This window comes from Carassius auratus, chromosome 49 (genome assembly GCF_003368295.1).
Source record: "Carassius auratus strain Wakin chromosome 49, ASM336829v1, whole genome shotgun sequence".
NCBI lineage: Eukaryota > Metazoa > Chordata > Actinopteri > Cypriniformes > Cyprinidae > Carassius > Carassius auratus.
In genome coordinates, this window is record NC_039291.1 from 10,045,188 (window position 1) to 10,072,429 (window position 27,242).

Here is a 27,242-nt window from a genome sequence, read left to right on the forward strand (position 1 = left end):
ATTCATTCCAGATATTCTAATTTAAAAGCAACATACAAAATCACTCTTATGCAAATATTTTGATATATTTTACTTGTGAAAAAGTTCATCTGGAGAAAAGAGCATAACAAGCTTGAAAATGAGTGTGAAAATAAGCTTGTCAGGTTTGCCATTTAACTTTTGTAACTGAAAAGAAATGGTGTAGGATTGGCTTTGAAACAATTTTATTTATTTTCTTTTTAATTATTTTGCAAATCACATGCAAAGTACACTTAATTAAATGTTTAACTTTGAAGTACCGTAGAAAGACTGAAGTTGCATTTTCTTATCAAACATACTCCAATAATTTTTATTACTTGGAAAAATAGTTTTACAGTGTATGAATTGAACACTGATGGACCATTAATTTGGACCTGATTTGTTTGGAACAGCTATATCTGTTTTTTAAAGATCTACCCAATAAATCACACCCAAGATACAGCCAGTGTGTGTAACGGGTCACTTGAGCTAAACAGCAGCTTAATAAATCATAACTTTCTCAGCACTGAAGTACAGTTCAGTTTTCCACTCTTTGAACTAATGGGAGAAGACTGTATCAAACAGAAACATGTTAATATATGAAAAAGATCTGTCTCAAGTGTTATTATTATAAAGTACAGCTCATTTATACTCTTAAATTATCTTTAAAATAAAGGTTTCAAATGGGGTTTTAACAGTGATGCCATAGGAGAACCATTTATGGTTCCCTAAAGAACCCTTCACTGAACACTAACAGTCTTAAAAGAACCATCTTTTTCTTAGTGTGAAGAACATTTTAAAGTCTAAAGAACATTTTTTTCATTATAAGGAACCTTTTGTGGAATGTAAAATTTGCAATAGATTGTTAAAGTTTCTTCTTTGAACCTTATAAAGAACCCTGTATTTTTAAGAGTGAATTTGAGGAAAATGTTCAAAAATGAATGCAATACAATGTGAGAACTTGCTCATTTAGTGACTTTGTAGTTATTCTGGAGATGGCTGGCTGGGCTTTGACATGACAGTGACCTCTTCTGGTTCTCCTGGGGCTAATGTGACACATGATAAATCATCTACCATATAATGAGCTTTAGATAAAACTATGCCAATTGTGATGTTTGAGAACGCATTTTATTCAAATGCTAACCAGACGATAACCAGACAGAAAAGAACACAACTTAATCTGCGCATTTTGAGGTCTGTCAAACTACACAGGATGTCTGAATTTTCATAAAAATGAGTAGCCAGTTTTATTTTGAATCAAGCCTGATGATCATAGACAGTGTGCAGGGATGAACAGAAGACATTACTCTCTCAAATCCAGGCCATGTCCACTGGAACATTTCACAAAGGAATGTTGTTGATCATCATTTATGGCTTTTTATTTTTAGTGTATGCTTTTACGTTCCCAAAAATGCACCTTGCGTCATATGTGCATATTAATACCCAGACAGGATCTCTTCTTCTATGGAAATTCAATGGTGTATCTTTTCCCAAAAAGTCTGAGAAGGAAAAATGAACAGAGAGTGCACTGAAAAGAGTCTAGAGTAAGACCTGAACTTATAGTTCTCACAGATAGTGGACTGATCCAGGACATGTCATTATGAAGAGATTCCGCTCAGACAGGAATCTGAAATCTGATATTACACTGCTAGTCTCACTCTGGGATATTTCATAGGTTGAGGGAAAAAAGGGAAAACAAATCATTAATATTCTGTTCTAAACATATGAAATAATCTGCATTGCAATAAAGATCAACACTGCTGCTACAATATTACAGAACTATTAATGTTTAAACATAAATATGTCTTGCTGCAGGCTTAAGCTTTAAAGGAATAGTTTACCCAAAAAATGACATTTTGCTGAAACCTCATCATCAGGCAATCCATGTTGTAGATGAGTTTGTTTCTACATCGCAACTGATTTGGAGAAATTTAGCATTATATCACTTGCTCACCACTGAATCCTCTGCAGTGAATGGGTGCCGTCAGAATGAGAGTCCAAACAGCTGATAAAAACATCACAATAATACACAAGTAATCGACTTCAGGCTATCAATTATAATAAACTGTGTCTATAATACTGCTTTCTGAATCAGGAGAGAAATATGCACAAATCAAGTTTCCAAGATAATTTCAAAAAAGTCCAAAACATTTCTCTGTGTTATTATTGATTATGGACTGGTATTTTGGTCAGAAGTGAATGACTTTGATTACTTTCTTACAAACATGCATCTTTTCAATAGATTAATTGATGGACTGGAGTGGTGTGGATTACAGTTGTTTGGATTCTAATTCTGATGGCACCCATTCACTGCAGTGGATCCATTAGATGCAAGTGATGAATGCTTTTTTTTTTTCAAATCAGTTTCAGTCAAAAAAACAAAACAAAACAAAAAACATCATCTACATCTTGGGTGGCTTTAGGGTGTTATTAATTTTATTTATTTATTTTTTGTAAATTTAAATTTTTGGGTAAACTGTTCCATTAAGCTTTATATAAGCATCAACAATAAGAAAATTATCAACTTGCTTAAGAAAATAGTGATGTATGGATCAGGAATATGTATCTTTTTAGTGTTCTCATTCCTGCAAAATTCTTTCTTTTAAAAAATGACCTATTATACAGACTCTGCCAGAGTAACAGAAATAATGACAAACATTTTGTCTGACACTGAGATGTGTCTAGACTATTCATTATTTTCTTGTGATATTAAAAGGGGGAGTAGGGGTGGGGGTGTAAGCACATACAGATAATAAATTTGGTCATGCATACCTTTACAGAGAACTGTGAATATTTGGGTTCCCAGTATTTGGGGTTGCCTCATAATGGCAAAACAATGGAATAGGCTACTTTACATTTCTATGAAATTACTTATGAATATGAGTTCAGATCTCTGACACAGCAGCAGGGACTTTTAAATAGCTAATTTAAATTCAGACATCCAAGACATCCTGTCATCCTGTTATGACATACATTTGTATTCATTTTGGGCAGTGAATTATTAGTGTCAGTAAAACCTCAAAGAGGAAAATAACAGTTTTGCTTTTTACTAACAACTTGGAAAAGGCGATGACGTAAAGAAACAGTATTAGTTATGTACAGTTCATCTTTGTTTATAGGTTGTATACGTGTTGGTGTCAGTCTATGTGTGTTAATTTAGCACCATCTGCTGGAGCTTCTTCTAAAGGTCAACACGAATTATTTTTGGAAAGTCTGTTCATCCCATTCACTCCAATCCAAAGAAATTACAGGTTTTATAATGTGTTTTTTTGGACCTGTAAAAACAATGCAATCATAGAGATGGTTTTAGTAGCATAACTTCTTATTGCCCATAACAACATTACATATAGCTAAGAAAGTAAGGAAGTCATGCTCATCTGTAGACTAGTGCAGGTTAATGCTCACACTTTAATAGTTGGCTATTTATAGATTCAAACAGACTGTGTGAATATGAGGAATGATTACCTCAGTCAAAATGTTCGTCTGTACACAGTTTTCCCTATTGATCGCGTGCCAGTGATTATTCCTCTGCATGCCCCCTACTGCATTTGTTAAACTCAACCTTGCTTAATTAACAAAGTTACCTAAAATGTTAGTAAAATAAAAATAAAAATGATTACGCAAAATAATATTTCTATGATTTATAGGAAATAAATGTTTATGAAACTATGACAAACAACGTCTATATAGTTTTTATTCATTTGCATTTATTAGTTTTAGTTGATTTAGTTTTATTTATTTCAGTAGCCTACTTTAATGAAGATGAGATTTGTTACCTTGGTAACAAGCAGAAATAAAATACATTTTTAATAGGGCTGCAAACCAATAAACTGAAGTGAAAATTAAACTGCTCATGTAACATTGCAAAGCCCCAAAACATGCTGCGGATTTATACTAAATACATTTCTGAGATTATGTGATCCTCATATCCTACAGAGAGGCCACACAAATCATAAACAACTAGGCTAGATAAGTTACATTTTAATTTTCCATTTATGAATGCACAAAATCTACCATAGTGTAGGAAGGCTTGAGAGAGAGAGAGAGAGAAAAAGAGCTTCAATATGTGAGACGTGCAAAGTGAAGCGCGCAACTGCAGCGTTCTGCCACTAGAGTTCTCCCACAGCCAGTGACTAGAGTGTGCGCGCGAGTGTGTGTGTTTACCCCCTCCGAGCTCTCAAGTGTGGCCGGGCTCCTCCAACCAACCACAATTCTGACATTTAACTCCGGAAACACAAATGTAAGCAGCGCTGCGTTACATCTTAAAGTGCGACTGAACGGCGAGGCGTTTGATCAGCTGTCGGACAGCGGTGAGTAAGCGCATACACCGGCTCGATTTCATGACATTCGCAGCAAAGAGGAACAAAAAATCCACTCCCAACTGGTTGGTTTTGTCTAGAAGCGAGGGAGGGAGATCAACATGGCGTCCATGTAGCTCACCAACCAACAAGAATGTCTAGGCACCGATGAAGGTTTTTCCCTCCATTTGCAATTTGTTTGGGTTATTAATCGCGATTGTTTGCGGGTTGATTATATGAAGCGCGAGTCAAAAACGGCTCGCGCGTTTACGATGTCCTCATGTTTATAGTTTAGCGACTGTTAGACACACGTTTGTCGTTTCTTTCAGGCACTGTGCGCGAAATGCGGGTCCTGCGCTGGGTTTTATTTATCACTGATAAGACAGACAGTTGTTAAAGTCATCGTGGCTTTTAAAATGACGTTGTTTTGATCGCTTCGTTAATATTATCGGGTTCTTAATGAGTTTTCGCCGTGCATTCCAGCAGTCGGGTTGTGGATTACATGAGCTGTTGTGGTTCTGTAGTCTTCTGCGGGGGTTTTAAAAATCACTGGCAACATTTTGTAGACCTTAGTGTGAACAAGTTACGATTGTCACAAAAACTTGTAAGTTTGCTGTAGTAACATTCGATCCAGCAGGCGATCGGTTCCCATCCTTTCTGCGTATGTATTGCGCAATAAAGCGAACAGATCTTCGCTGGTCACATCAAAACAGTGCTCAGTGAATTATGATGTTAATTACAAATGTGGACTAGTAATTAAATTAATAGCATTAAAATGATGTAAATACACATGTGGTGAATATTCTAGATATATTCCACAAAAGCTGTTTTATTCTACATGGAGTGGGTCGCCACTTAATGTGTGCTGCCATGGTGACGTCACGTGCACAGCCATGCAATTGACCAAGTTGCCAGAAATGATAATAACAATATTAAACTACGTATCGCTTTCAACCAAAGTGGTTTAAAAGTGTAATAACAGACAGGTTTGTTGTAAACCAACATTATTTAGTATTCAAACTGAATGCATCCAGGCCTATAGGAGTCAGTATGACGACAAGAAGAAAAAACAAACACTTTGAAATTTGTTATAAAGTACAAATGACTTAAAATAGTTTTTCTTTTTTCCCCTAATGAGTCAATTTATAGTGTTACATTTATATAGAATTTTACTTGTTCTTTCCACACATTAAGTTATTTCTGTTCTGAAAGGGGAACATTTTTCAACCAAGGCTTTATTTACATCATGTAAAAAAAAGCTGATTGGATTGATGTCTTTTACTTTGAAAGCTTTATTTATGCAATTTAATTAATAAGTGTGTCTTGGATTCCTGGATGCTCTTTTATTAATAAAAAGCAGCCTACAAAAGCAGTTTCAACTCTTTATCCTTTGTAAGAACCATCTGGCAGTTGAACGTAGAAGCTGTAACTTACAGTATATGCACAACAGCAATAAATGTGACGGTCATATCATGCCACATTCTAATATACTGCAGTCTGCTGAGGGTTTTTATAGAAATGGATGTCATTTTGACTGTAAATCTCTGCTCCTCTGTTATAATAATGAGAGGAACTTGTTGCTGTCTTCAGTATCTTTTGACATCAACACCATTGTTCTTAACAGTTTTATAAGAAAGCTTAATGTTTAACCTGGTAAGTTTTTTTTACATTTTTTTATGTGAAGATCCTAGAAGAATATCTGCCCTAGGTTTACATGTGATTTATAGTTGCAGGAGCTCTTTATACAGAGAACAGAGTTCATTTAGATGGCGACTTAATGATGAAGTTATTATTTGGTGCCATTTTCTGTGTAGATCTATTGTTTGTCCACTACGATGAAAATGCACAATTAGAGGCACTCAAGAGAGAAATGGTGTATAATTTGATGCGTCTCTTACAGAACAAACAAATATTAGCATTTTGCTGTTTTATATAGAAGCGCCTAATCTCTTCAGACTGTACTTTGCTTATTGTGAGCAGTGTAGTTTTTGTTCAAGGGCTTGTCCTGGTTTAATTATTCTAGGTTGAAACTGGCCACAATGTCAAGGGTGGTGAAAAAGAGGCAAGCGGACCCCAAGGTGGTGCAGTATGTCTGGTCAGCCATCGAAGTCATCCGCAATCAGAAACAAATCGCAAACATGGATAGAATCTCAAAGTAAATGCTTTAATTCTCCTCTCTATACTAATAATATCAATGTATACTTGTAAATCCATGTCTAAGAGATGGCCTTGTGCGTTTTGGTGCAGATATTTAAGTCGTATGTATGGGATGCACCCTAAAGACACGGCCAGGCAGCTAGTTCTGGCTGTGAAAGACGGTCTGGTGGTGGAGACGCTCACAGTGGGCTGTAAAGGCTCCAAGGCCGGGATCGAACAGGAGGGATACTGGCTCCCAGGAGACGAGATGGTGAGATATAAACCAGAGCATGTTTATTTTAAACAACATACTTTAATCTACATGCCTCCTAGATAAAAATGCTAAAGGTAAACATGGCTTGGTTTTACTACACATTAATCAAATGAAATAAAGAGCTCAAAATGTAGATATGCTGCTGGCTCCAGCACAGCCATGTGTTTCTGAAGACCATCAATAAGACATTTAATTGGTTCCTCCGCTTATATATAAGCTTAAAAAAAACTCCCAGTGAGTTTTCAGCTGTCAGCTTCCTCCGTGTGCATTGGTGATGGTAGATGCTGATGTTTCAGTGACTTCACCAGCACATAGAAACATTCCTCTGCTGTGTGAGAGAGCATGCTTGAAGGAAGCACTCTTTGTTTTTGGGCTATAGCTAGAAATATACATATCTGTCCCAGGTTTCATCAGCTAGTGGTGTGGTCTTCATTCAAAAAAAATATGTATGATAAGTATGAAAGCCCTTTCTACATGCACTACTATTCACAAGAGTGGGGTCAGTTTGAAAGAAATGCATTTTATTCAATTTGATCAACTTTGACAACTGTCATGACTTTTGCATCGTTACATTTTTCTTGTTTCCAAGAGATGTTCTTCTGAACTTTCTATTCATTTTAGTGTCCTAAAAAATTTATCTCCACAAAAATATTAAGCAGTAAAACTGTTTTCAACATTGATGATAAAAAAATCAGCATCAGCAGCAAATCAGTATATTACAGTTGATTAGAGAAAGATCACGTGACACTGAAGCTTCAAATTCAGCTTTACCATCACAAGACTAAATTACATTTGAAAATATACCGTATTTTTCGGACTATAAGTCGCACCTGAGTATCATCAGTCACATCAGTCCAATAATACGTCATGATGAGGAAAAAAATATACAAGTCGCACTGGACAATAAGTCGCATTTATTTAGAACCAAGAACCAAGAGAAAACATTACCGTCTACAACCGCGAGAGGGCGCTCTATGCTGCTCAGTGTAGACTACAGGAGCATAGAGCGCCCTCTCGCGGCTGTAGACGGTAATGTTTTCTCTTGGTTCATGTCAAATTAATTTTGATAAATAAGTCGCACCTGACTATGTCGCAGGACCAGCCAAACTATGAAAAAAAAGTGTGACTTGTAGTCCGGAAAATATGGTAATCAAGTAGAAATCAATTATTTTAAATTGTAATATTTCACAATATTACTGTATTTTTTATCAAATAAATACAGCCTTGGTGAGCGTCTTCCAAAATATTTAAAATAATCTCACTGACCCCAAACTTTGGAATACTAGTTTACTGTACATAGCATATTTGTGAATATATGAGCAGTATTGGTCAGCTGTTCCCAACCACATTACTGGAATTAAAATATTCAAGCGAATATAGATTCATATTTATGTTATTTCTCACACACACCAAACACCCACCTGCGAGTTCCTAACAAGGAGCGCCTGTGGTTAGTTTCAGCCAACCCCAGCTCTTAGATTAGGATTTTAAACAATGTTTTTTGGATCACTTGCAATCGCAGGAGCAGATGTCAGAGGGAAGCAAGGTATGTTCATGTCCAGTTGTTGTGATTTTCTTTAATTAACAACATAATCTGCCCTTTAGTTAACAGTATGTGTAACCTGTGCATGGGACAGCAGCTGAAACGAAGGGAGCTTCTGTGTGGCCTTTAGACATTTGCCTCCAAAATCTAACATTTTCCATTAAATTGAAATCAATTCTGCACCTTCTATTTAACGGCCAATCAAAATATCATGATAATACACACTATTTATACTGGCATCGACAAGCTTCGTTCACTTCAGTGCTGTGCTGTGTGAGGTTTTGTGCACCTTGTTTTGTCACTGAATGCTCATTATTAGTGATTTCTCTCTTCTTTAGCCCTCTCTGCCTTCTGAAGCTCTTATCCAAGATGTGCGTATGCTTCCCACACATTAATCTTACATGTTTTCAAATCAAATTTTGCAAGATTTGTATGTCAGTGTCAGAACCAGTCACAGTCAGAGCAGTGTTTTGCCAAGTTTACAAGGTGTTTATCAGGGCTAAGACCAGTGTCAGCAGTTAACTTGCTTATTCAAGAACAATATTTGCACATTCAGAGCTGATTTCTCCATTTTTATATTTATAAGGGCATGTTCCATATATGCCGAATAGAAATTCCTTGTGTAAATAATTAGAAATCTATATTTATGAATATGAACAATTATTATATTTCTTCTTATGAAACATATCAGTTATTTAAAGGGAATTTGTCACTGTATTAGCATTTTTGCTTCAAACACCTGTTTACTTCTTACACTGGTTTAAACCTATTTTAAAGGTAAGAATAAGAACTATTTACACAAAGTAGCAGCATTTTCTGAAGTAAAACTTTGGTGAAAGCCTGCAGATTTTGTAATTTACCCAGAAAAGTGAATCTGGTGGAATGTCTCTGGTGTGTGTTGGTGTGTATTGAGGTGTGTGCAGTAGACAATGATATTTTTAGAAGATAGCCTTAACATGCGTTGAATGTGATCGTGGCATGTGAGAATGTGATTGCTCACCGTTTCTTTCAAAGAACATTTAGTCATGTTTAAGGTTTGATTTAAATGGCCATTTGATTGAAAATACATGGTGGAACTTTCTTTGTTTGAAATCTGTTGCTTTCATCAGGCTATAAACAGGCTTTATGAACTATTTCCTGTGTAAATAAGGAAATGGTTAAGAAGAATTTCATTTGAAAGCACCATTGAGTCATAAAAAATGGTCATGTAAATTGAACCAAAGAGCAAAAATGGAACATAATTATGTTCCCCTCATAATATCAAACACATTGATTAATGTTAGTTTGTTACATTACATTATTATAACTAATGAGCAGGTTTTATATTTTTGCTTTCTTGGTGCTTTGGAAAAACAGCTAATTATAGAAGCGCAGCCCTCATACTCTGTGTTCTCTTAACTTCGAATGTTGAGATATATATATATATTATAAAATTAAAACAATTTAAATAATAATATTTAAATACATTGGATAAAACATATTTATAAAAACCGAATTGACATGTGAAAAGCTTTTTGCATGTTGTTGGTGCTTTTACTTCTGCTTGAGTACGGTAGTCTCTCAAGGCTCTGGTCACCAATTTAAAAAACTTTTCAGAGTAAGAGGGCTGATCTTCAATCCATATCGTCAAGAACTTACTTGCAGGTCGTGAAAAGAATAAGCGTTCCTGGATTGGTGGTTTTGTTCCCGGGGGGCTTGGAGGTGGCCCAGGTGGGCGGGGATGTGCATTACTATACTGTGTGTGTTTCAGGACTGGGAAGCAGAAAGTCATGACTGGTACTGCTTCGAGTGTCACCTTCCTGGAGACGTGCTGGAGTGTGACGGCTGCTTCCGTGTCTACCACCTCCGATGTGTGTCTGAAGACCAGAGGCCACGGGACACAACCTCTCACTGGCAGTGCGGCATCTGCAGGGTGGGTATAGAGAGTTCGTTAGAAAACGTCTACCCGTATTTTTCGGACTAAAAGTCGCATCTGAGTATAAGTCGCATCAGTCCAAAAATACATCATGACGAGGAAAAAAACTAATATAAGTCGCACCGGACTATAAGTCGCATTTATTTAGAATCTAGAACGAAGAGAAAGCATTACCGTCTACAGCAGCATAGAGCGCCCTCTGGTGGCTGTAGACTGTAATGCTTTCTCTTGGTTCATGTCTCTTGGTTCATGTCCAATTAATTATGATAAATAGGTCGCACCTGACTATAAGGCACAGGACCAGCCATGAAAAAAAGTGTGATTTATAGTTTGGAAAATACGGTAGATCAGATTGAAAATTCTGACTGCATTAGATGTTCAAAGCCACTTTAGCTGATACACTAATTTGCCACATTCTTATGTTGCTTTGGCAACAACTGATAGTTTAGGATAATTTTAATTTGATGGAAAGAATATGATTATTATTAAAAATGTCAGTAAATTAGAATGACAGCATAGAATAATTTCTGAAGGACTCTGAAGACTGGAGTAATGGCTGCTGTAAATTCAGTTTTGCCATCACAGGACTAAATTATATTTTAAAATCTATTAATATACAAAACAGTTATTTGACATTGTAATAATATTTCACAATGTTGCTGTTTTTACTGTATTTTAGATCAAATGAATGCAGCCTTGGTGAGCATAAGAGACTTCTTAAAAAAACTATTGAACAGTAGTGTAAATTCAGTAGTGTAAATGTGAAATGCATGTTTGTGATTTAATTTTTTTTTATTTAATTTTTTCGTGACCATTAAACCCCCAAATGCATTTTAAGAGTGTTTCACCTCAGATTATGATGTAGTTATTGAGCCATTTGTTTCTTGTGGTGATGTTTACTAACAGGGAAGTAAAAGGAAGAATTTGAGCAAACAGGAAATGACAACATGCCTCAAGTTCATTCTCGGACGCATGAAGGAAAGGGTGGGTTTTCACACTTTCACTTCTCACTTTCTTTCCATACTAATCGTGTAGAAATCAAGCCTTTCCCCCACACGCGTTTTCTTGAAATGTGAAGCAGATTTCTTTCCTTTTATCATCTTTCAGGCTGTGGACCTGCACAAGAGAGGCAAGGAGTCAAAGCAACCCATATACAAAAGACTGATTCACTCACCTCTGGATGTGGATAACATACAAGAGGTACACAGATCAAACACTAGAAGAAACGGTTCAAAGATCATGTCCCACCGTCAGCCTCAGCTTGTCCTCATGTGTCTTCTGTTCCCCTACAGAACATCTCAGAGGGGAAATACAAAAGCTTTGAGGAGTTCAGGGCTGACGCTCAGCTTATTGTTCACAACACCGCCATTCTTCATGGAGGTGAGCCAATACGAACCAAAAGTGTGATTTATGAAATAGCACGTGTTCTCCGTTCAAGTGTAAGCTCGACTTAATCCACATTCTCCGCCAACAGTCAACAGCGATCAAACCGAAATTGCAAGACTTCTCTACAATGACACATGCCATGAGGTCAGCCTGAGCAAACAGCTGGAATTTTAAACTTGTTTAAGTCACTTAACAATCATGGTTAAAGCTGCAGTAGGTAACTTTTGTAAAAATATATTTTTTACATATTTGTTAAACCTGTCATTAAGTCCTGACAGTAGAATATGAGACAGATAATCTGTGAAAAAATCAAGCTCCTCTGGCTCCTCCCAGTGTCCTATTGCCATTTGCAGAAATACATCGCTCCCGGTAAGAAACAACCAATCAGAGCTGCGGTCCGTAACTTTGTTTGCGTTCAAAATGTAGAAAAATGTATATAATAAGCGAGTACACCATGAATCCATTTTCCAAACCGTGTTTTTAGCTTGTCCTGAATCACTAGGGTACACCTATAATAAGTGTTTATATTCAGACTATTTTAGATTGCTTCGGGGGTACCGCGGCGGAGTAACCCAGTACCTTTGTGATTCTTCATAGACATAAACAGAGAGAAGTAATTCCGGCTACGATGTTCTTCCGCAAGACGCAAGCAGTTCTGTTTATTAAATGCTAGAGCGTCAAAAGTTACCAACTGCAGCTTTAGGCTTCCCTGTATAGATTTTTGACAATGTTCTTATGTTAATAGGTAATTTTTTGTTGTTGTTGTTATTTTGCAATTATTTCTGTTCCAGCTGAACGAGTTAATGTTGTGCAGACACTGCTTCTATCTCTCGAACGCACGACCCGACAACTGGTTCTGTTACCCATGTGTAAGCACAGACGTACACATTAATTCTTGCAGATTTCTATGTGATTTGTGAATGTACTTAAGGATGTTTGTCTGTGATCAGAGTCCGACTCATGAGCTGGTGTGGGCCAGGATGAAGGGATTTGGTTACTGGCCAGCCAAGGTGATGCAGAGGGAGGGCGGTCAGGTGGATGTCCGGTTCTTTGGTCACCAGCACCAAAGGTGAGCCTCAGGTTACATTAGGCTAATGAACAAATATTGATTTAAAAAGGCAATCACAAGACTTCCGAAGCTTCATCTTAATGTTACGTGCAATTATTCAATCCCAGTTTGAATAAGTAAATGTGTGTGCATATAATGTATATGTACGTAAATAATAATATCTGTATAAAATTGTGGTTTTTGTATCACCCAGCCCTACCGAAAGCTAGTTTTGTCTCAACTAATTGTAGACCTGGTAGGGCTGTGCAAAAAATCGAATGCGATTTTCATGCAAATCTCATCAGTAAAGACGCTCCTGTAATTAGAAGTATATCTCCAGCACGTGTGTTCAGATCAGGGTTGCCAGGTTTCACAACAAATCCTGCCCAGTTGCTTCTTAAAACTAGTCCAAAACTAGCCCAATCACGTTTCCAGGAGGTTCCCCGATAAAAATTCCTTCCCGGGGTTAAAATATAAATTTTTTGGCAGGATTGCCTTGGTAAAATTCGCATTTTAGGGGCTAAATATCACGTTATTGGTATTGGGGTTGCTTCAAACCATGGATATGAAAAACGACCACAGACTTAGCAACACTGGTTCAGGTGGAGCGGCAGTTACTACACAGAGCCGTAGTCTACCGACAACTAACACAAAATCGTTTTCAAAATCGACAAAGAATCGCCTTTGATTTTAACATTGATTTTGTGTAGATTGTCAGTGAATTACGGCTCAGTGTAGTAAATGCCAACCGGTGTTGCCAAGTCTGTGGTTGTTTTTCATGTCCGCGGGTCACAGCGACCCCAATACAAATAATGTGGTATTTAGCCCCTAAAATGCTAATTTTACCAATCAACCCTGCTAAAAACACTTATATTGTAATCCCGGGAAGCATTTTTATCGGGGAACCTCCTGGAAACGTGATTGGGCTAGTTTTGAGAAGCAACTGGGCAGGATTTGTTGTGAAAACCTGGCAACCCTGATCCAAACGCACGTGCTGGAGTTATACTTCTAATTACAGGAGCGTCTTTACTAATGAGATGCGCATGAAAATCACATAAAAAAATTTTTGCACAGCCCTAAGACCTGGTATAGATCTGTATGTGGCCAAATTAGCTTGTGAAACTAGCACACTTGTGTCTGTCGTGCTGCAGGGCATGGATTCCTTCTGACAACATCCAGGAGATCACGATCAACGTGCAGCAGCTGCAGGTGAAGCGCAGCTCGGGGTGGAAGAAGGCGTGTGATGAACTGGAGCTCCATCAGCGCTTCCTGAGGGAGGGCCGAACCTGGAAGGGGAAGCTGGAAGAGAAGCATGACAGGTCGGACAGACACGAGAGACAGGAAGACCGACAAGAAGAGGCGGAGTCAAGCATCTCCTCCACATCCAATGAACAGGTGAGCATTTTGGTGACAAGTCCCATTTCATTTTTAAATATGCAAGATTGGCTTTGCTTTATTTAATATCTGGGTTTCTTATGTTGTTGACAGTTGAAAGGCAACCAAGAGCCCAAAGCTAAAAAGAGCCGCCGTTCCCAAGTCGCCGAGCCCAAAGAAGAGGTTTGTAATATATCCGGTTTATTGAATGAGATGTGATGTACAGAGTTCACATCACCTGCTGTTATATCAGGAACCGGAGCCTGAGATGGAGGCTGTCAGCTCAAGCCAGGAGATCCCAACAGCTGTTCCACATCAACCAGAACGTACGTCTGTCTCCACCCAGACCAAAAAGTCTGGCTCGTCTTCGTCCTCTTCCTCACCAGGTCCTCGCATGGTACCCAGAGGCACTCAGACGCTCAACGAAGGCAGCTGCCAAAACATGTGCCACGACAAATACACCAAGATCTTCAACGACGTTAAAGAAATGATGAAAGCGGAGAACAAGCGTGAAACCGAACGCGTCCTGAAAGAGGCTCTGGACAAGGTGAGGAACGTTCTTTCATTTCGGACTGACATTTGGCTCCCTCTTGTGGCCAGATTCAAAGATACCCTCTTTTCCTCCAAGAAAGTTGGTGGAAAAGGGGGAAATTGCAGCAAACTCAGCAATGTGATTGTCCTTACAGTTGCGAGCAGAGATGGAGGAAGAGAAAAGGCAGGCGGTGAACAAAGCCGTGTCCAGCACGCAGGCCGAGATGGACCGAAAGTGCAAACAGGTGAAGGAGAAATGCAAAGAGGAGCTCATGGAGGAGATGAAAAAGATGGTAGCTCAGCACAAACAACTTATTTCCCAGACCAAGAAGAAGCAGTGGGTGAGTGAATTTTCAGAAGATCTTTTGTGTAAATACAAACTGTTAGAACCACCAGACAGTCTAATCATGCTGCATAAAGGTCTTTTGACATGGAAGAGATATAGTGATAAAAAAAAGAAAACAAAATCCTTGGTTTATAGTAGCAAACTTTGAAAAACTATCAAGAAATATTAAATTTCTAGTTATTAAGTATTGAGTTCAGGTCCACTCTGACATGGGTATCAACTTTGCACATGATTTTATTCAGATTTATTATGATCTATGGACTTGGTCAAAATACTTCTGTAAAATATATTTTTAGATTTTCCTATATCTTGTACATGCTTTTGTAACTGAACTTTGTTAATAAACATCAATGCACCATCAATATGCACCCCTATTGATAAACCATTGCAGCATGAAAAATGTATCCTATTTATATTTTGTTTGAAACATTCCAGAGTAATTTACATGTTGTTTTGTAACAAAATGAACATGTAGGTTTTATCAAATTTGGACTGGTTTTGAGCAGTCAAATTCTTTGTTCTTATGAATTTAATGTGATGATTCAAGTACATTTTTGTAAAAAAAAAAAAAAAAAAACATAAAAAGGGGTTAAATGTTGCAATAATGCTGTAACATTCAAAACTGCACATTTTTGCACATGCACTACTCCCTAGTTACTGATCAGATATTGTATTTAAAAAAAAAAAAAAGTTATGACTTTTATAAGCTTCCGTTCCACCAGATCGAAACCAATTCTGGAATGAAAAAAAAAAAAAGTACGCAGATTTTGAATGCATTATGATTGCTAATATAATGTTTCTAAACTCAGATAAAATTCCTTCACATGTGACTCATGATCTGTTGAAGAGCATCTCCTCCTGAAATCTTCTTAAGAATCTGATCTTCATTATTTTTCTAATTAGATTAGTTTTTTTTCCCCATGCAAATGAATTCAGCCAACATGTTGTTGTATTTACAATCTATTTATAACTTCTACGTGTTGCTAGGAGATGAGAAATGGTTCTCCAGCATATTACTCACCTGAGCTCCAAAATTGTCTCGTGGGAAATGTTGCAGCTCTGAGGGCAGAATTAGGAAATGAAGAACAATCATTGTCTGAGTCAATAATGAGATGTGGTGATGTGTTATTCCTCTGTAGATGAACACAGTTGAATTTAGTTGGTTAACCTGAATAATGACACATTATTGAGAAAACTATCACCACCCAGTCATTTTGTTGTTCTCTGTATGGCTCTGAAACAATACCTTGTGACTAGGCAACTATGATTTTGTCCAGTACGTGATATCGTTGTGTTATCGCTGTAATGTTTGTATCGCTTCATGTATAAACATTTGAATACGCGTTAGATGACTCCTTGGAGCAAACATATTAAAATTAGTTGATAAAAGCACATTATGTCCCGAAAAAGAGCTGCATTCACTCGCACGCGGACAAAAAGCGCCAAAGCACGCGACATTGCTGCTTATTGTTTAAACTGAACGTGAGCAGTTGAACATAAAAAGTGGAATTCCGCTTCTGTCTGTTATTAATGTTAAACAAACACTCTTAATTTAATAACTTTTTTAGCTTTAATTAAAAATAACCATTTAATTCATAGTGAAAAAAAGTGTTTTATTTATTTGCTTGAAAACCTTGGTGCAATCAAATTGTTACATTTCATATATTGGTATTGTAACCTTATTTCTAGCAAAAATAAGTATAGTATTGTTATTGTGAAATGTCTCTTCTTGTGACACAAGATTTAGGTCATATCAACCACCCGCAGTACTAGGCATAACCTCTCAAAATAATGTTTTTTTTTTTTTTTTTTTTGGCTTTTAGTCCACATATGTTATTTTTGAGGTTAATCTCTAAGATAGTGTGCTAAGTGTTGACAAAAACATAACTTTTAGCAGATAAACGCACTTAAAATTGAGTCTTTCTACTGTGAAAAAAACCAAAGATATTGATGACTCATCCTGCACTTAGATTTTTGTCCAATCTAATGAATCCCATTCAACTTTATTTTTTTTAAAGGGAAAGGGCGCTTTTACATCTTGTTTCAATAGAAATGCACAAATAAGAATGTTGATTTCAGGAGGATATTTTACTGGACAAAACTCTTGTGTGCAAGTCTTTTAGCATCTCATTGTTCTCTTTATTCTGTCTTTCAGTGTTACAACTGTGAAGAAGAGGCGATGTACCACTGCTGCTGGAACACGTCGTACTGCTCCATCAAATGCCAGCAGGAGCACTGGCACGCCGATCACAAACGTACCTGCCGCCGGAAGAGATGAGCTGCAGCGGGCCATGCGACTCCACCCATCCACGAGCCGCGCTATTGGATAGATTTTAGCACTCACCACCTTCCCCCTGCCCATGGATTCTTGATTTTTAGCCAGCATTTTAAACTCCAGCTCGTAGGACACTTCTACCAGAACATTTTACTGAGTTGCGGTGAATGCTAACAGGGCAGCCGGCGCGGGATTTCACAATCCTCGTCAAGATGGTTGTATGTTTGGATTTTTAACGGTATCTCATTGCGTATTCCTTTTTGTTTTTACCCTTTTATTTGCTGTATGACGGAAATCAGCCTTGCTTGCATACAGACTAGCTGAAATGTGAAGTACTAGTAATCTTTTTAAACAACTTAATCTGAAGCTATGTAGATATTTGACTTTTTTTTATAAAAGCGAATCATGTCAGCCTCCTGCATTGAGTGAAGTTGGTGCTTTTAAACTCGACAGTTTGTTTTTTATCAGTGGTTGTGATGTCATTTTCTTTTTTTGGGAACAGGGTTTAGAGATGGCAGGGTCATGTCTGTCTGAATGATACAATCTTCCTTTAATGAATATGCACATTTCGTGGTTACACTTTTAAATAGGCCTTTTCATTTTCAATGAACAAAACTAAATTATGTGCTGATTTTGGGGTCCATTTCTGTAGCTTAAGTGTACGACATCTTTGCGGAGTAGAATCTTTAAAGAGGTTTTGTTATTGTGGGCGAATTCATTCGTATGAACTATTCCCAGTGCTCCCAAACAGAAAAAAAAAAACATCCCAGAAAAAGATCCCATTAAAAATCAAAACTTTATCAGAATTTTAAGATTGTACAGAGATCAGTGTAAATTAAACAATCAGAAATTCTAGCTATAGGGTTTTATCTTTAAGAATGACCTTTCATGGCACTTTTTGACCTAAGAGAGAAGTTAAAAGGATAGTTTACATAAAAATAAAAGTTCTGTCATCATACCCTCAAATTATTAAAACCTGTTTGGCTTTCTGAAATGCTGCTCAATGAGAGTAAATGGCTGTGCTTGGTCCCCATCCACTTTCATTGCACAGAAATGAGCAGCTTGGACACTCTGCTAAACGTCTCCTTTTGTGTTTTTTGAAAGACATCAGTCAGACGGGTTTGGAATGACGTGAGGGTGAATGAATGACAAAATTAGGATTTTTAGGCAAATTATTATTCCTTTATTGCAATACATTTCTAAGAAAGATCTATCTTTAGAGAGTTTTGACTGTCGACCAGGAGAACCAATCAGTTGAAGGATGAAGGGGATCGTGAGGTCCTTCTCTAATGTTTTTGCACAGATTCACATCTACGTGAACCTGTATTCGGTTTCCCTCTAAAGTTCTGGATGCGTCTTAAATCACTTCTGCTACATTCAGGTTTCTGTCCTGCCCTAGTTCTCTTTCTCTCGCTCCCTTCCCAACCTCACTGTTGCACTACATGTAAATAACTGTTTGCAGCTAACAGTGACTGATGACGTTTGCACGTTAGCATATGTACATTTCATGAACACATTAACTACGTACTTGATAAAGTCAATCTGTAAAAGAAAAAAAAGAAAAGTGATAACGGTAATATGTTCCATTCCAGTCTGCATGAAACCAGGTTGTGTGTACCTTATTTTGGGCTAAACGTTAATCTGCGTTCTTGCGTGTCATCGGTGATGCAGTATGTCTCCTTTTTGGTTTTCTAGGGTAATTTGACACCACTTTGTAATTGCAAGTAACCCTTTTTTAAATTTATTTTTAACTTATATTTATGCGGACAGAGTAATGACTACTGAGAATTTCGACACCCAGCAAGAAGTCTGCTATACAAACACCTGTCTTTCATGTGCATACAAATTAAAATGTGATGTAAACGTTTTCCCCTTTCTTGCATTACGTTATGTAACAGTACTATGTTTAAATAAACATATCAACCGGTGGTTGTTTTGCGTCTTTTTGCATCGCAAATTTAAAAAGACAAATTTACCAATCAAAGCACTTTATTGCACCATATTTTGTGAACGTAGGCCAAAGCAGGCTTCTATAAAAGTGTAATTTAATACTTTTAATCGTGTACAAAACAGAATTTCAAACACACCTGCACCATACAAAATAATTTTTTTTGTATTTTTTTTCTCTAACCAACAATATTTACATACACCATGCAGACTCTCTCACTTAAGTCCAGATTTCCAAAAAAAAAAAAAGGGAAATAACTTCACAGGTTGAAAGTTGTGTGCACATTTTTTTTTCCTTTTCAAAATGGGGAAACATTCCTGCTTGTATGGGAATGACAACAATAAAGTTTCCGAACAGGTTAAGACATCTTTCCTTCATCTTTTAAAAACAAACAGACAAAAAAAAAGGAAACTTTGCATCGTTGCTGTCTGAATAAGGGTAAACTCAGTTCCTGGACACAGAATTGACGTCAATGACATGAAATGAAAGGTTGCGTTAAATAAAGACAGACCTCAAGGAGGCCAGAGGGTGCTGATATCTGACTGCAAAATTATTGTCAAATGCTTGCCGTGTTCTCAATCGCTGAGGCAGGATGTGGAAAAGAAAAGAAGAAAATCCTGAATAGGCCTGCTCCGTTTTGTCATGGCGATTGAATGGTGCTCAGAAAATGCGTACTTCTAATGCAGCTGGTACAATGAAGAATAATGGCACGCTTCTTTTTTCTCTCTTCACTATTGTTTGCATTATTATAGCCAGTAGGTCATGTTTCATGCTTTGCCCATATTGCTTGTGCCAACAATATGCCGGCATTTATTTAGCATGTAGGCGATTTCCCCACATAAGCCGATTAAAAACAAGAACTTGATCCATTTCACGTGAGCTGATCGGGGTTGAAAGTAAACCGTTTGGCACTAACGTAAAAGTTATTTTGTGAAAATACCAAAATCTGTGTTAGTCCGTTAAATTATGATTCGAACGCTTACGAATGGTAACAAATGTGATGTTTGAGCAGTAAACAAAAACGCAATTGTGTAAAATGCTTGTCAATAAATAAGGATGCAGTCACCCAAAAATGATATAAAACAAGTAAAAAAAAAAACTATCCAAGCAAATAAAAACACAACAAATCGCGGTGCAGATTAGTCATAAAAGCAAATGTAAACTAGATTCCAGGCACATTTTTAGGGTTCGTTTTCTCTCGGAAAGGGCGTAGCGTTTTAGTATCCATTAGAAAACCTGAAGCATTTGTTCCGCATGTTTGACATCATCTTGAAAGTCCTATGAGTTCCTATTATTAACCGTTCGATTGGTCGAATTTATTAACCGTTCGATTGGTCAGTTGATTCTCTCTACAACAGACACCATGCAAGTGGGATGTACTGCATTAGAAATGCATCATTGGTGATTCGTAGATCTTATTTTATATATATATTTTTATTTTTTATATATATATTTGTTTGTATATTTATATTTTTACATAGACTTGATGTGATACTACTCACTCAAGATGATACAATGTTTTATATCAGCAATATTATTTAATGAGGAAAACATTTCCAAATGTCTTCGCTCACCAGTTCTAAAAAGAGCAAAATAAATAAGAACTATTATCTGTACATAATTACACAATATCAACCGACTTTGTGTTCACCTTCAGCTTTGTACAATGATATTAAACATGGAGGAATCGGAAAAAGCAGGGGACGGTTTTTCTCAGTTTTTGCGTCCTGCTCTTTGAGAACATTTACAAAGGTTGAAAAACTAAACCGGCAAGTTGCTGAAGGACGGCTGCCACGTACATACAAATGTAACAAGTTGATGTTGTACCTTTTTTTTTTTTTTTAAATGGACAGGAATGGCGTCCAGTGTGTTTGATAGCATGTCTACTTTCAACAAGTTACTCCAAATCATCGGGAAACTTAAAATGCACATTTCGCCACAGTATGCAGATATTTAAAAATAGGCTTCGCTCGTGTAGGGCGGGATAAAAATGAATGATGTCGCAACACCTCACGTGAAAACAAAGCGACGCGCACACAAGCAGAAGCAAAGGCGATTCTTCTTCCCTTCAGGAGACTGAATCCTTCTGTCAAACCATTTTTCTGTTTAGTTTCTTTCAGTAAGTGTCCATTCACAGAAGATCGTAGATCGTCCAAGTGGTCATGTGCCACGAACATCCATCCACGCGTACACTCATGCTACATGTTATATGCCACATAAATGGGGTCCAGCTGATCGGCTAGAAAGCCGTCTCGCAGGTGCATCCTCTGTTTCTCTCCGCGAGAGTTGATGGGAATGACGCCGATGTCCACCACCACCACCACACCTACAATCAGGTAGTGCTCCTCCAGGACCGCGTTGGTGACTAAAGGAACCAGATCCAAAGCTTCCTGTTCCGAACCTTCCAGCTCCACGACCACCACCAGCAGGTTGGTCCAGGGAAACACAGCACTGAAACAAACAGATCAGTTCATTTAAAACACGTCCTTTCTAAAGGCCCGTTCACACTGACGGTGATTAGTAGCGACAAAGTTACAGGAAGTCATTTATTTTCAGTGACAACTGCTGATTTGGGATGACAAAATATATCTTAACCAATCAGAACATTGGTGATGTTTAAAATACAACTGCTAATTGAGCTTTCACTGATAAAATGCCTTGTGACGCTCTTGATGGGGGCAACTGATAAGGACAAAAATTAAGTTTTATGAAATTTTTTATTTGAAGTTTTATTTGAAATTTTATTTAAAAAACATAATACATTTAATGTTGTAATAGTTAATGTAAAAAAGGAATATACATTTTTAATACTATAAATTGTTACATTATGATGTAGAATTTAAGTAGAATTTAATTTAATTTATTTCGAAATTATGGTGTAAATAGTATACAGTTTAATATCAAAATAAGCACATAAAACTAAAATTAATTTAAGTATATTATTTGTAATTTATTTAGACATAATAGTATAATCAGTACACACTTGAAAAATCTATTAATTCGAATTTAGTTTTAGTTTTCTTGTAGTCTACATTTTAATCAAATAAATAAATGTGGTTTTAGTTTTATTAGAATTTTAGTGTAGATACTATACATTTTAATATCAAAACAAATTAGCAGTTTGATACATTTTATTTTTATGTTTTGTTTTCATTTATTCAGATAAAACAGTATAAATCTGAATATCAAAAGTTTAAGTTTTAAGTGTTTTAATTTCATTAAAACATGTTAATCTTTAAATAAATAAATAAATGGCCAAATTTTAAATGTCAATACAATAAAAAAAAAAAAAAAAAAAGAAACAAAAAAGATACTCAGGTTAGAAAAGACCATTTCTATTTCCATTTGTCGTACCATTCCATGATGCTCTTGTGGGTGCGTATCACAGAGGTCTCTATGTCGATGGGGTGATACCTCATTCCTCTCAGCTCCATGGCTTCATCCAGAGCACCCACTACATACAGAGCGTCATGCCGCTCTGGAAACACAGAGGATGTCAGTATCATTCTTTGACTACAAATGAAACTACAACCAAAGATGCATGATCACCTCCACTTGCATCTGTGAGTTCGGTCCTGCGGAGGAAGCCCAGGTAGCCGGTGCGCGCCCATACGGTCTGCGTGTCTCCGAAGCTCAAGCGTGAGTTGAAGTGATCAGATTGCAGGGCCTCATCGCCGTACACTGTGAAGTAACCGCTGCCATTATGGGCACAGTGGACCCAGATCTAGGGACAAAAACAGCCCAGGAACACATGAAGTCAGAGCCACAGATGATTAAGATTTGATCTTTGTCCTGAAATACGCACTCACCTCCCCTAGATGGGAGTCTCCCAGCGGACCCTTCGTCTCAGGATTGGCGATGATGATTCGAACTCCAGGTAAAATCTGGCAGAGGATGAAATTGAGATTCAGTAATTTAATAATTATCTCAAAACACACAGCCAGATGGAGCCGAACTGAGATTGTTGTAAAGCGCCCTGCAGGTACCTTTCCAGACTCCATGAGGGGGAGACTGTGTGGGGAGCCTCGCTCGACCAGACGCACTCTGAGGAAAAAACAAGCAGACTGTTGCTTTCCTGAAAAATGATCAATTATCAGCTCATAAACACAAGTGCAGACACGACTAATGACATTTTCACAAACACATTCCAACACTCCTGAGTAAAAACAAATATTTTTCAGAGTGAGCAAGACACTAAAAACTATAAAGATGCATGTGCATATAGTGCAACTATTGTCTTTTGAAAAACGTTTTATTTTATTATTATTGTGAGAATTGAGTGTAACATTTACTGAATTTCATATTACAACCACAGGTCAGAAATCATGACTAATTGTGGATATTTTGAAAAGTAAAAAAAAAAAAAGTACTTAAAGTTTTTACAATTAATTAAAATTAGGGTTTTGGAAGATAGGTTGTCAACTTAAGTAGACGTAAAGTATGTTTATGTATATGACAATATGAAAGCCAATTATTTAATTTAGTAAAAACTTGATAAAATCTACCTTTATAATATCACACTTAATATTTTTCACAATGTTTGAAAAATGTAATATATCACTAAGTATATTTGATGGAAATTCAACAAATACGCTAAAATGAATGAATTCAACAGATAAATATATTTGAATGGAATTTCAACAACTTAATTGTTTATACTTCAATTAATATGTGGTAATTCAAATGTTTGGCTAATTCTTGAAAGGTACTTCCTCTAATTTGATTCTTTTCTTTATTGGCTTAATGCACAAAAACTAAAAGATAAGATTATCAATAAGAAATGTGTGCTAAATCTTTAAACTTTACATCATATAACACCACAATATAAAGAAAAAGTACATGCTCAATTTGCTATTATATGAAAATATATATAATTCATAGCAACATTTTATCAGACATAATACACTCTACTCTCTGAATATCACCAGCAACAGCGTTTAATGGAAAACCTCTATTGACGACCAGTACTCCAATCACAGCGCACTGGACTCATTTCCATTATCACTATTTAACAACTTTCTCCACTTCGATTCCTCAGTGAATTCTATTATTAAATCTCTCACCTGTCGTGGCGTAGAGCTCTCATGTCCACGTACACAGTAGTCGGGTCTGGTCCAGATGTCCCCTGAAACGCACATCATGAAGCCATTAAGCAGGACATACACACTAATACAGTTTATACTGCACAGAGAACTAGCTAGGAGTGATTTCTCTAAGGGTGGGGTAGAACTGGTCAATTTCCTCGGAGGCAACGCACTTTAGCTGTTAACTAGTTAGTAGCAGAGCCTAGAGATGATCACAGACTGAAAATGCTGGGGGGAAAAAAAGGCGAGACAAGCTGCAAACCGAGATAGAAATAACCTTAAATTTAAACCATCACCATGAAAGGCACACGGTTATAAATGATGCCTTGAACAGAGGCGTTTTAGAGAGCAGAGCGAAAAATAGGAATCCTTTATGAAGCCGAGATGACAAATGTGTGGGTGTTTGTGAAGCAGAGAAAAAGACGGCCGCAGATGAAAGCTGACAGACCCTTCAAAGAACTGAATGTTTGCCTGCGGTAAAAGCGCCTCAGTATTGCAGATCTTTCGTTGGTCTTCTGAACCACTAGATGGCACTAAAACTGTCCGCGGCACATCTAAACATCCGTGGATCACTATGCACAGAGAAAATGTGGCTCGTCTGACAGCAACTTGAAGAGTTGATCTAATATTTGATGTTATATAAAATGCTAAAATGAGAATTGTTACATTTTAAACAATTTAGTATTGATCACATGGAAATAATTGTGAATAATCTTTTTTTAAGAAAACAAAACTAATTACATGCATGTCTTTTTTTGGTCATAAATCACTTTCAGAATGTCTTAATATTGCTTTGACGATACATCGTACAGCTTAAAATGCAGGATCAAACTCTCTTCCATTCGGATGTTCCTTATGTCAGGATGAACTGTCCAGTAATCATTGGTGACGCTTTGCAAGGTCAGCAGCAAACAAGACCGCCTGTCTGAGTCCGAGCATGTCACGTTACAGCGTTTGAACTGTGCATCGCTCCTTAGAGTTTGCTGCATTTGAGCACCGACGACATGAGTAATGTGAAATGGCCTTTATGGAACAATACAACTGAGAAATGAACAGACAGAATACAAACAACTGCTGCCTTTGAGTACAAGCTACAAATGAACACTCTTCGTTTTGATCAAATGAATGCAATTATTTTTCATGACTGATCATTAATGAATTTGCGATGACTGTTCATGATGAGGCACTCAGACTCCATCTGAAAGAAACAATATCTAGAGTATTGTACTACAGAGATTATGTATTTTGATAGACAAACACAGAAGTCAACATCACCCTGGTTTCTTTGATAAAAACCCAGTAAGATTTTTCCATTGGATTTTGGATTATTGCAGAAAATAAGCTCTGGCACCAACAAACATTTGATTTTGATTCTTACGTCTTGTTTAGTCTTTCTGGGTCGTAATCGTTTCTTTTTTGCAAGAGTGCAATTTCACTTTCATTTGCTAAAGCACTTGTTTGGTGTGAAGACGTTTAAAGGGTTAGCTCACGTTTAGGGTTAACTCACCCTCAAGTCATCCTAGAGGTCTATAACTTCCTTCTTTTCAGACAACTCACTGTTGTACATCCAGTCCGCTCCAGAACTGCCTCCATGTACAACAGTGAGTGCAAGCTACATTAAAGTGAATATTACATATTGAACATGGATATTTTTCTTACAAAAATGCATCTATTCGTTACAGAAGGCGTAAGACACTTTTTATTTTATTTTATTTTTATGGATAGGTGCTTTTTATTGTTTTAACTTCTTTTGGACTGATGCATGCAACACCCGCTGAGTGGCATGAAACAGCTTGAAAGACCAAAAACAAGAAATTTTAAATCACTCCGACTGGATACGTCTGAAAGAAGAAAGTCATATACACCTTGGATGACTTGAGGGTGAGAAATTTATGGGCTAATTTTCATTTTTGTGTGAACTAACCCTTTCATGTCCCAGACAACCTTGGTATTCCAATTTAGCGACATGTTAGCAATTGTCTTTTTCAACTAAAAGGCTATTTCTGATGTCACAGAATAAAGTGTGAAAATATCTTTGTGCTGTTGTGTCCTAATTTCAGGCCTTTAACAAAAAAACCCACTTTAAAATCCATTGACTTTGGGACGATGGAATTGGAAGTGCTAAAAAAATGGTTGTTCCCAGGTTTTGGCATACAAAAACAAGTCATCCCTACAGAACTCTCTAATATGTAGTTCCCAATCAAAAACAGGCCAGTAGAGGTCTCCCTGTGTCTGAAGCACACCAATCGGCTCTGTCCACAAGACACAGTCCTTAGAGATGCATTTCAGATCACTGACTCACACAGTGCTGGATTCTGTGATATTTCATGTGTAGGCACTCGTGTTCCGAATAAAGCCCTTTGTGCTTGTGATGTCACGGCAAAACAATGTGACGGACAGGGGAGGGGAAGCAAGATTCCAGCTAATGGCTGTGATTATAGAGCTCTATGCTACAGGAACACTATTAATGACTGCAGCTGCACAATAACACTCAACTCTTAACCCTGGTGTAAGTCCAGGTGAGCTGCCATCTCACTCGGGGAGGGTTGGATCTTACCGCTCGGAGGTAAGATCGAACCGAGGGCATCTTTCCTTTTCAAAACTGAGCCCAGGAAAGCAGCCCATTAGGTCAGCGATTAGTCTGATAAATTAGTCACACTGATTTGGATGGATCCGGCCATTCACTTCCACTACATTAGCAAAAGCCACACACCGCAAGAATCAAGAGCCCAGCAGCCGAGGGGTAAAAAAAAAAAAAAAAAAGCAAAGTCGGACCCCATTCCACACCCAGTGCCAGATCGAGCCGGGAGCTTTTGGACTTCCCTACCTGATCTGCAAGCTTCCCGAGTCTGTGGGGCTACAACAGCGAGTGAGCAGATGAGAAACGGAGAGAGAGTGAGGAAAGAGGAATACAGGGTGAAGATTTATGGATGTGACAAAGAAAAGGGATTAAATATGAAATACAAAAGAAGGAAATGAGAAGCATGAAATGTGGGACAAAAGAACAAAAAACAATATGCAGACTGTCAAAATAAGAAGTGAAGATCTGAAGATATTATTGGTCAGTATTATTTTTCCTGACCCACA

General features: G+C 37.3%; 2 protein-coding genes across 13 annotated transcripts in view; one reads left to right on the top strand and one right to left on the bottom strand.

Moving 5' to 3' along the window:
* Positions 1 to 4,124: 4,124 nt before the first annotated feature.
* Positions 4,125 to 19,051, top strand: LOC113066151 (zinc finger MYND domain-containing protein 11-like). 4 transcript variants are annotated; one of them, XM_026237851.1, is made up of 17 exons: positions 4,125 to 4,307; positions 6,319 to 6,450; positions 6,543 to 6,702; positions 8,228 to 8,251; positions 8,587 to 8,619; positions 9,999 to 10,160; positions 11,070 to 11,147; positions 11,271 to 11,363; positions 11,456 to 11,543; positions 11,638 to 11,693; positions 12,341 to 12,418; positions 12,500 to 12,618; positions 13,749 to 13,992; positions 14,086 to 14,154; positions 14,225 to 14,518; positions 14,658 to 14,843; positions 17,004 to 19,051. In XM_026237851.1, the coding sequence occupies exons 2-17, from the start codon at positions 6,335 to 6,337 to the stop codon at positions 17,124 to 17,126; spliced, it is 1,923 nt and encodes a 640-aa protein (XP_026093636.1). In that variant the 5' UTR covers positions 4,125 to 4,307; positions 6,319 to 6,334; the 3' UTR covers positions 17,127 to 19,051. The 4 variants fall into 4 exon arrangements, with proteins under 4 accessions (XP_026093636.1, XP_026093638.1, XP_026093639.1 ...); XM_026237852.1 differs by lacking the exon at positions 4,125 to 4,307 and adding an exon at positions 4,350 to 4,469; XM_026237853.1 differs by lacking the exon at positions 8,587 to 8,619.
* Positions 19,052 to 19,151: 100 nt separating this feature from the next.
* LOC113066150 (disco-interacting protein 2 homolog C-like) overlaps positions 19,152 to 27,242 on the bottom strand; it is a 100,679-nt gene continuing 92,588 nt past the window's right edge. For 5 of the 9 annotated variants that reach the window (XM_026237848.1, XM_026237844.1, XM_026237842.1 and 2 more), the window contains 7 exons: positions 26,983 to 27,012; positions 24,135 to 24,196; positions 23,058 to 23,115; positions 22,881 to 22,955; positions 22,621 to 22,795; positions 22,426 to 22,549; positions 19,152 to 21,522 (listed from right to left, as the gene is read on the bottom strand). In XM_026237848.1, coding sequence (XP_026093633.1) covers positions 21,270 to 21,522; positions 22,426 to 22,549; positions 22,621 to 22,795; positions 22,881 to 22,955; positions 23,058 to 23,115; positions 24,135 to 24,196; positions 26,983 to 27,012 — 777 coding nt within the window. In that variant the 3' untranslated portion in view covers positions 19,152 to 21,269. The remainder of the gene's footprint in view (positions 21,523 to 22,425; positions 22,550 to 22,620; positions 22,796 to 22,880; positions 22,956 to 23,057; positions 23,116 to 24,134; positions 24,197 to 26,982; positions 27,013 to 27,242) is intronic. The other 4 variants (XM_026237849.1, XM_026237846.1, XM_026237843.1 and 1 more) reach the window with 1 other exon arrangement.

Excerpts from the sequence above, each read along its gene's own strand:
- LOC113066151 (XM_026237851.1), top strand. The coding sequence starts at position 6,335 with ATGTCAAGGGTGGTGAAAAAGAGGCAAGCGGACCCCAAGGTGGTGCAG. Across the intron at positions 11,148-11,270 it reads TCGGACGCATGAAGGAAAGG|GCTGTGGACCTGCACAAGAG; the intron begins GTGGGTTTTCAC and ends ATCATCTTTCAG. Across the intron at positions 11,544-11,637 it reads CACCGCCATTCTTCATGGAG|TCAACAGCGATCAAACCGAA; the intron begins GTGAGCCAATAC and ends CTCCGCCAACAG.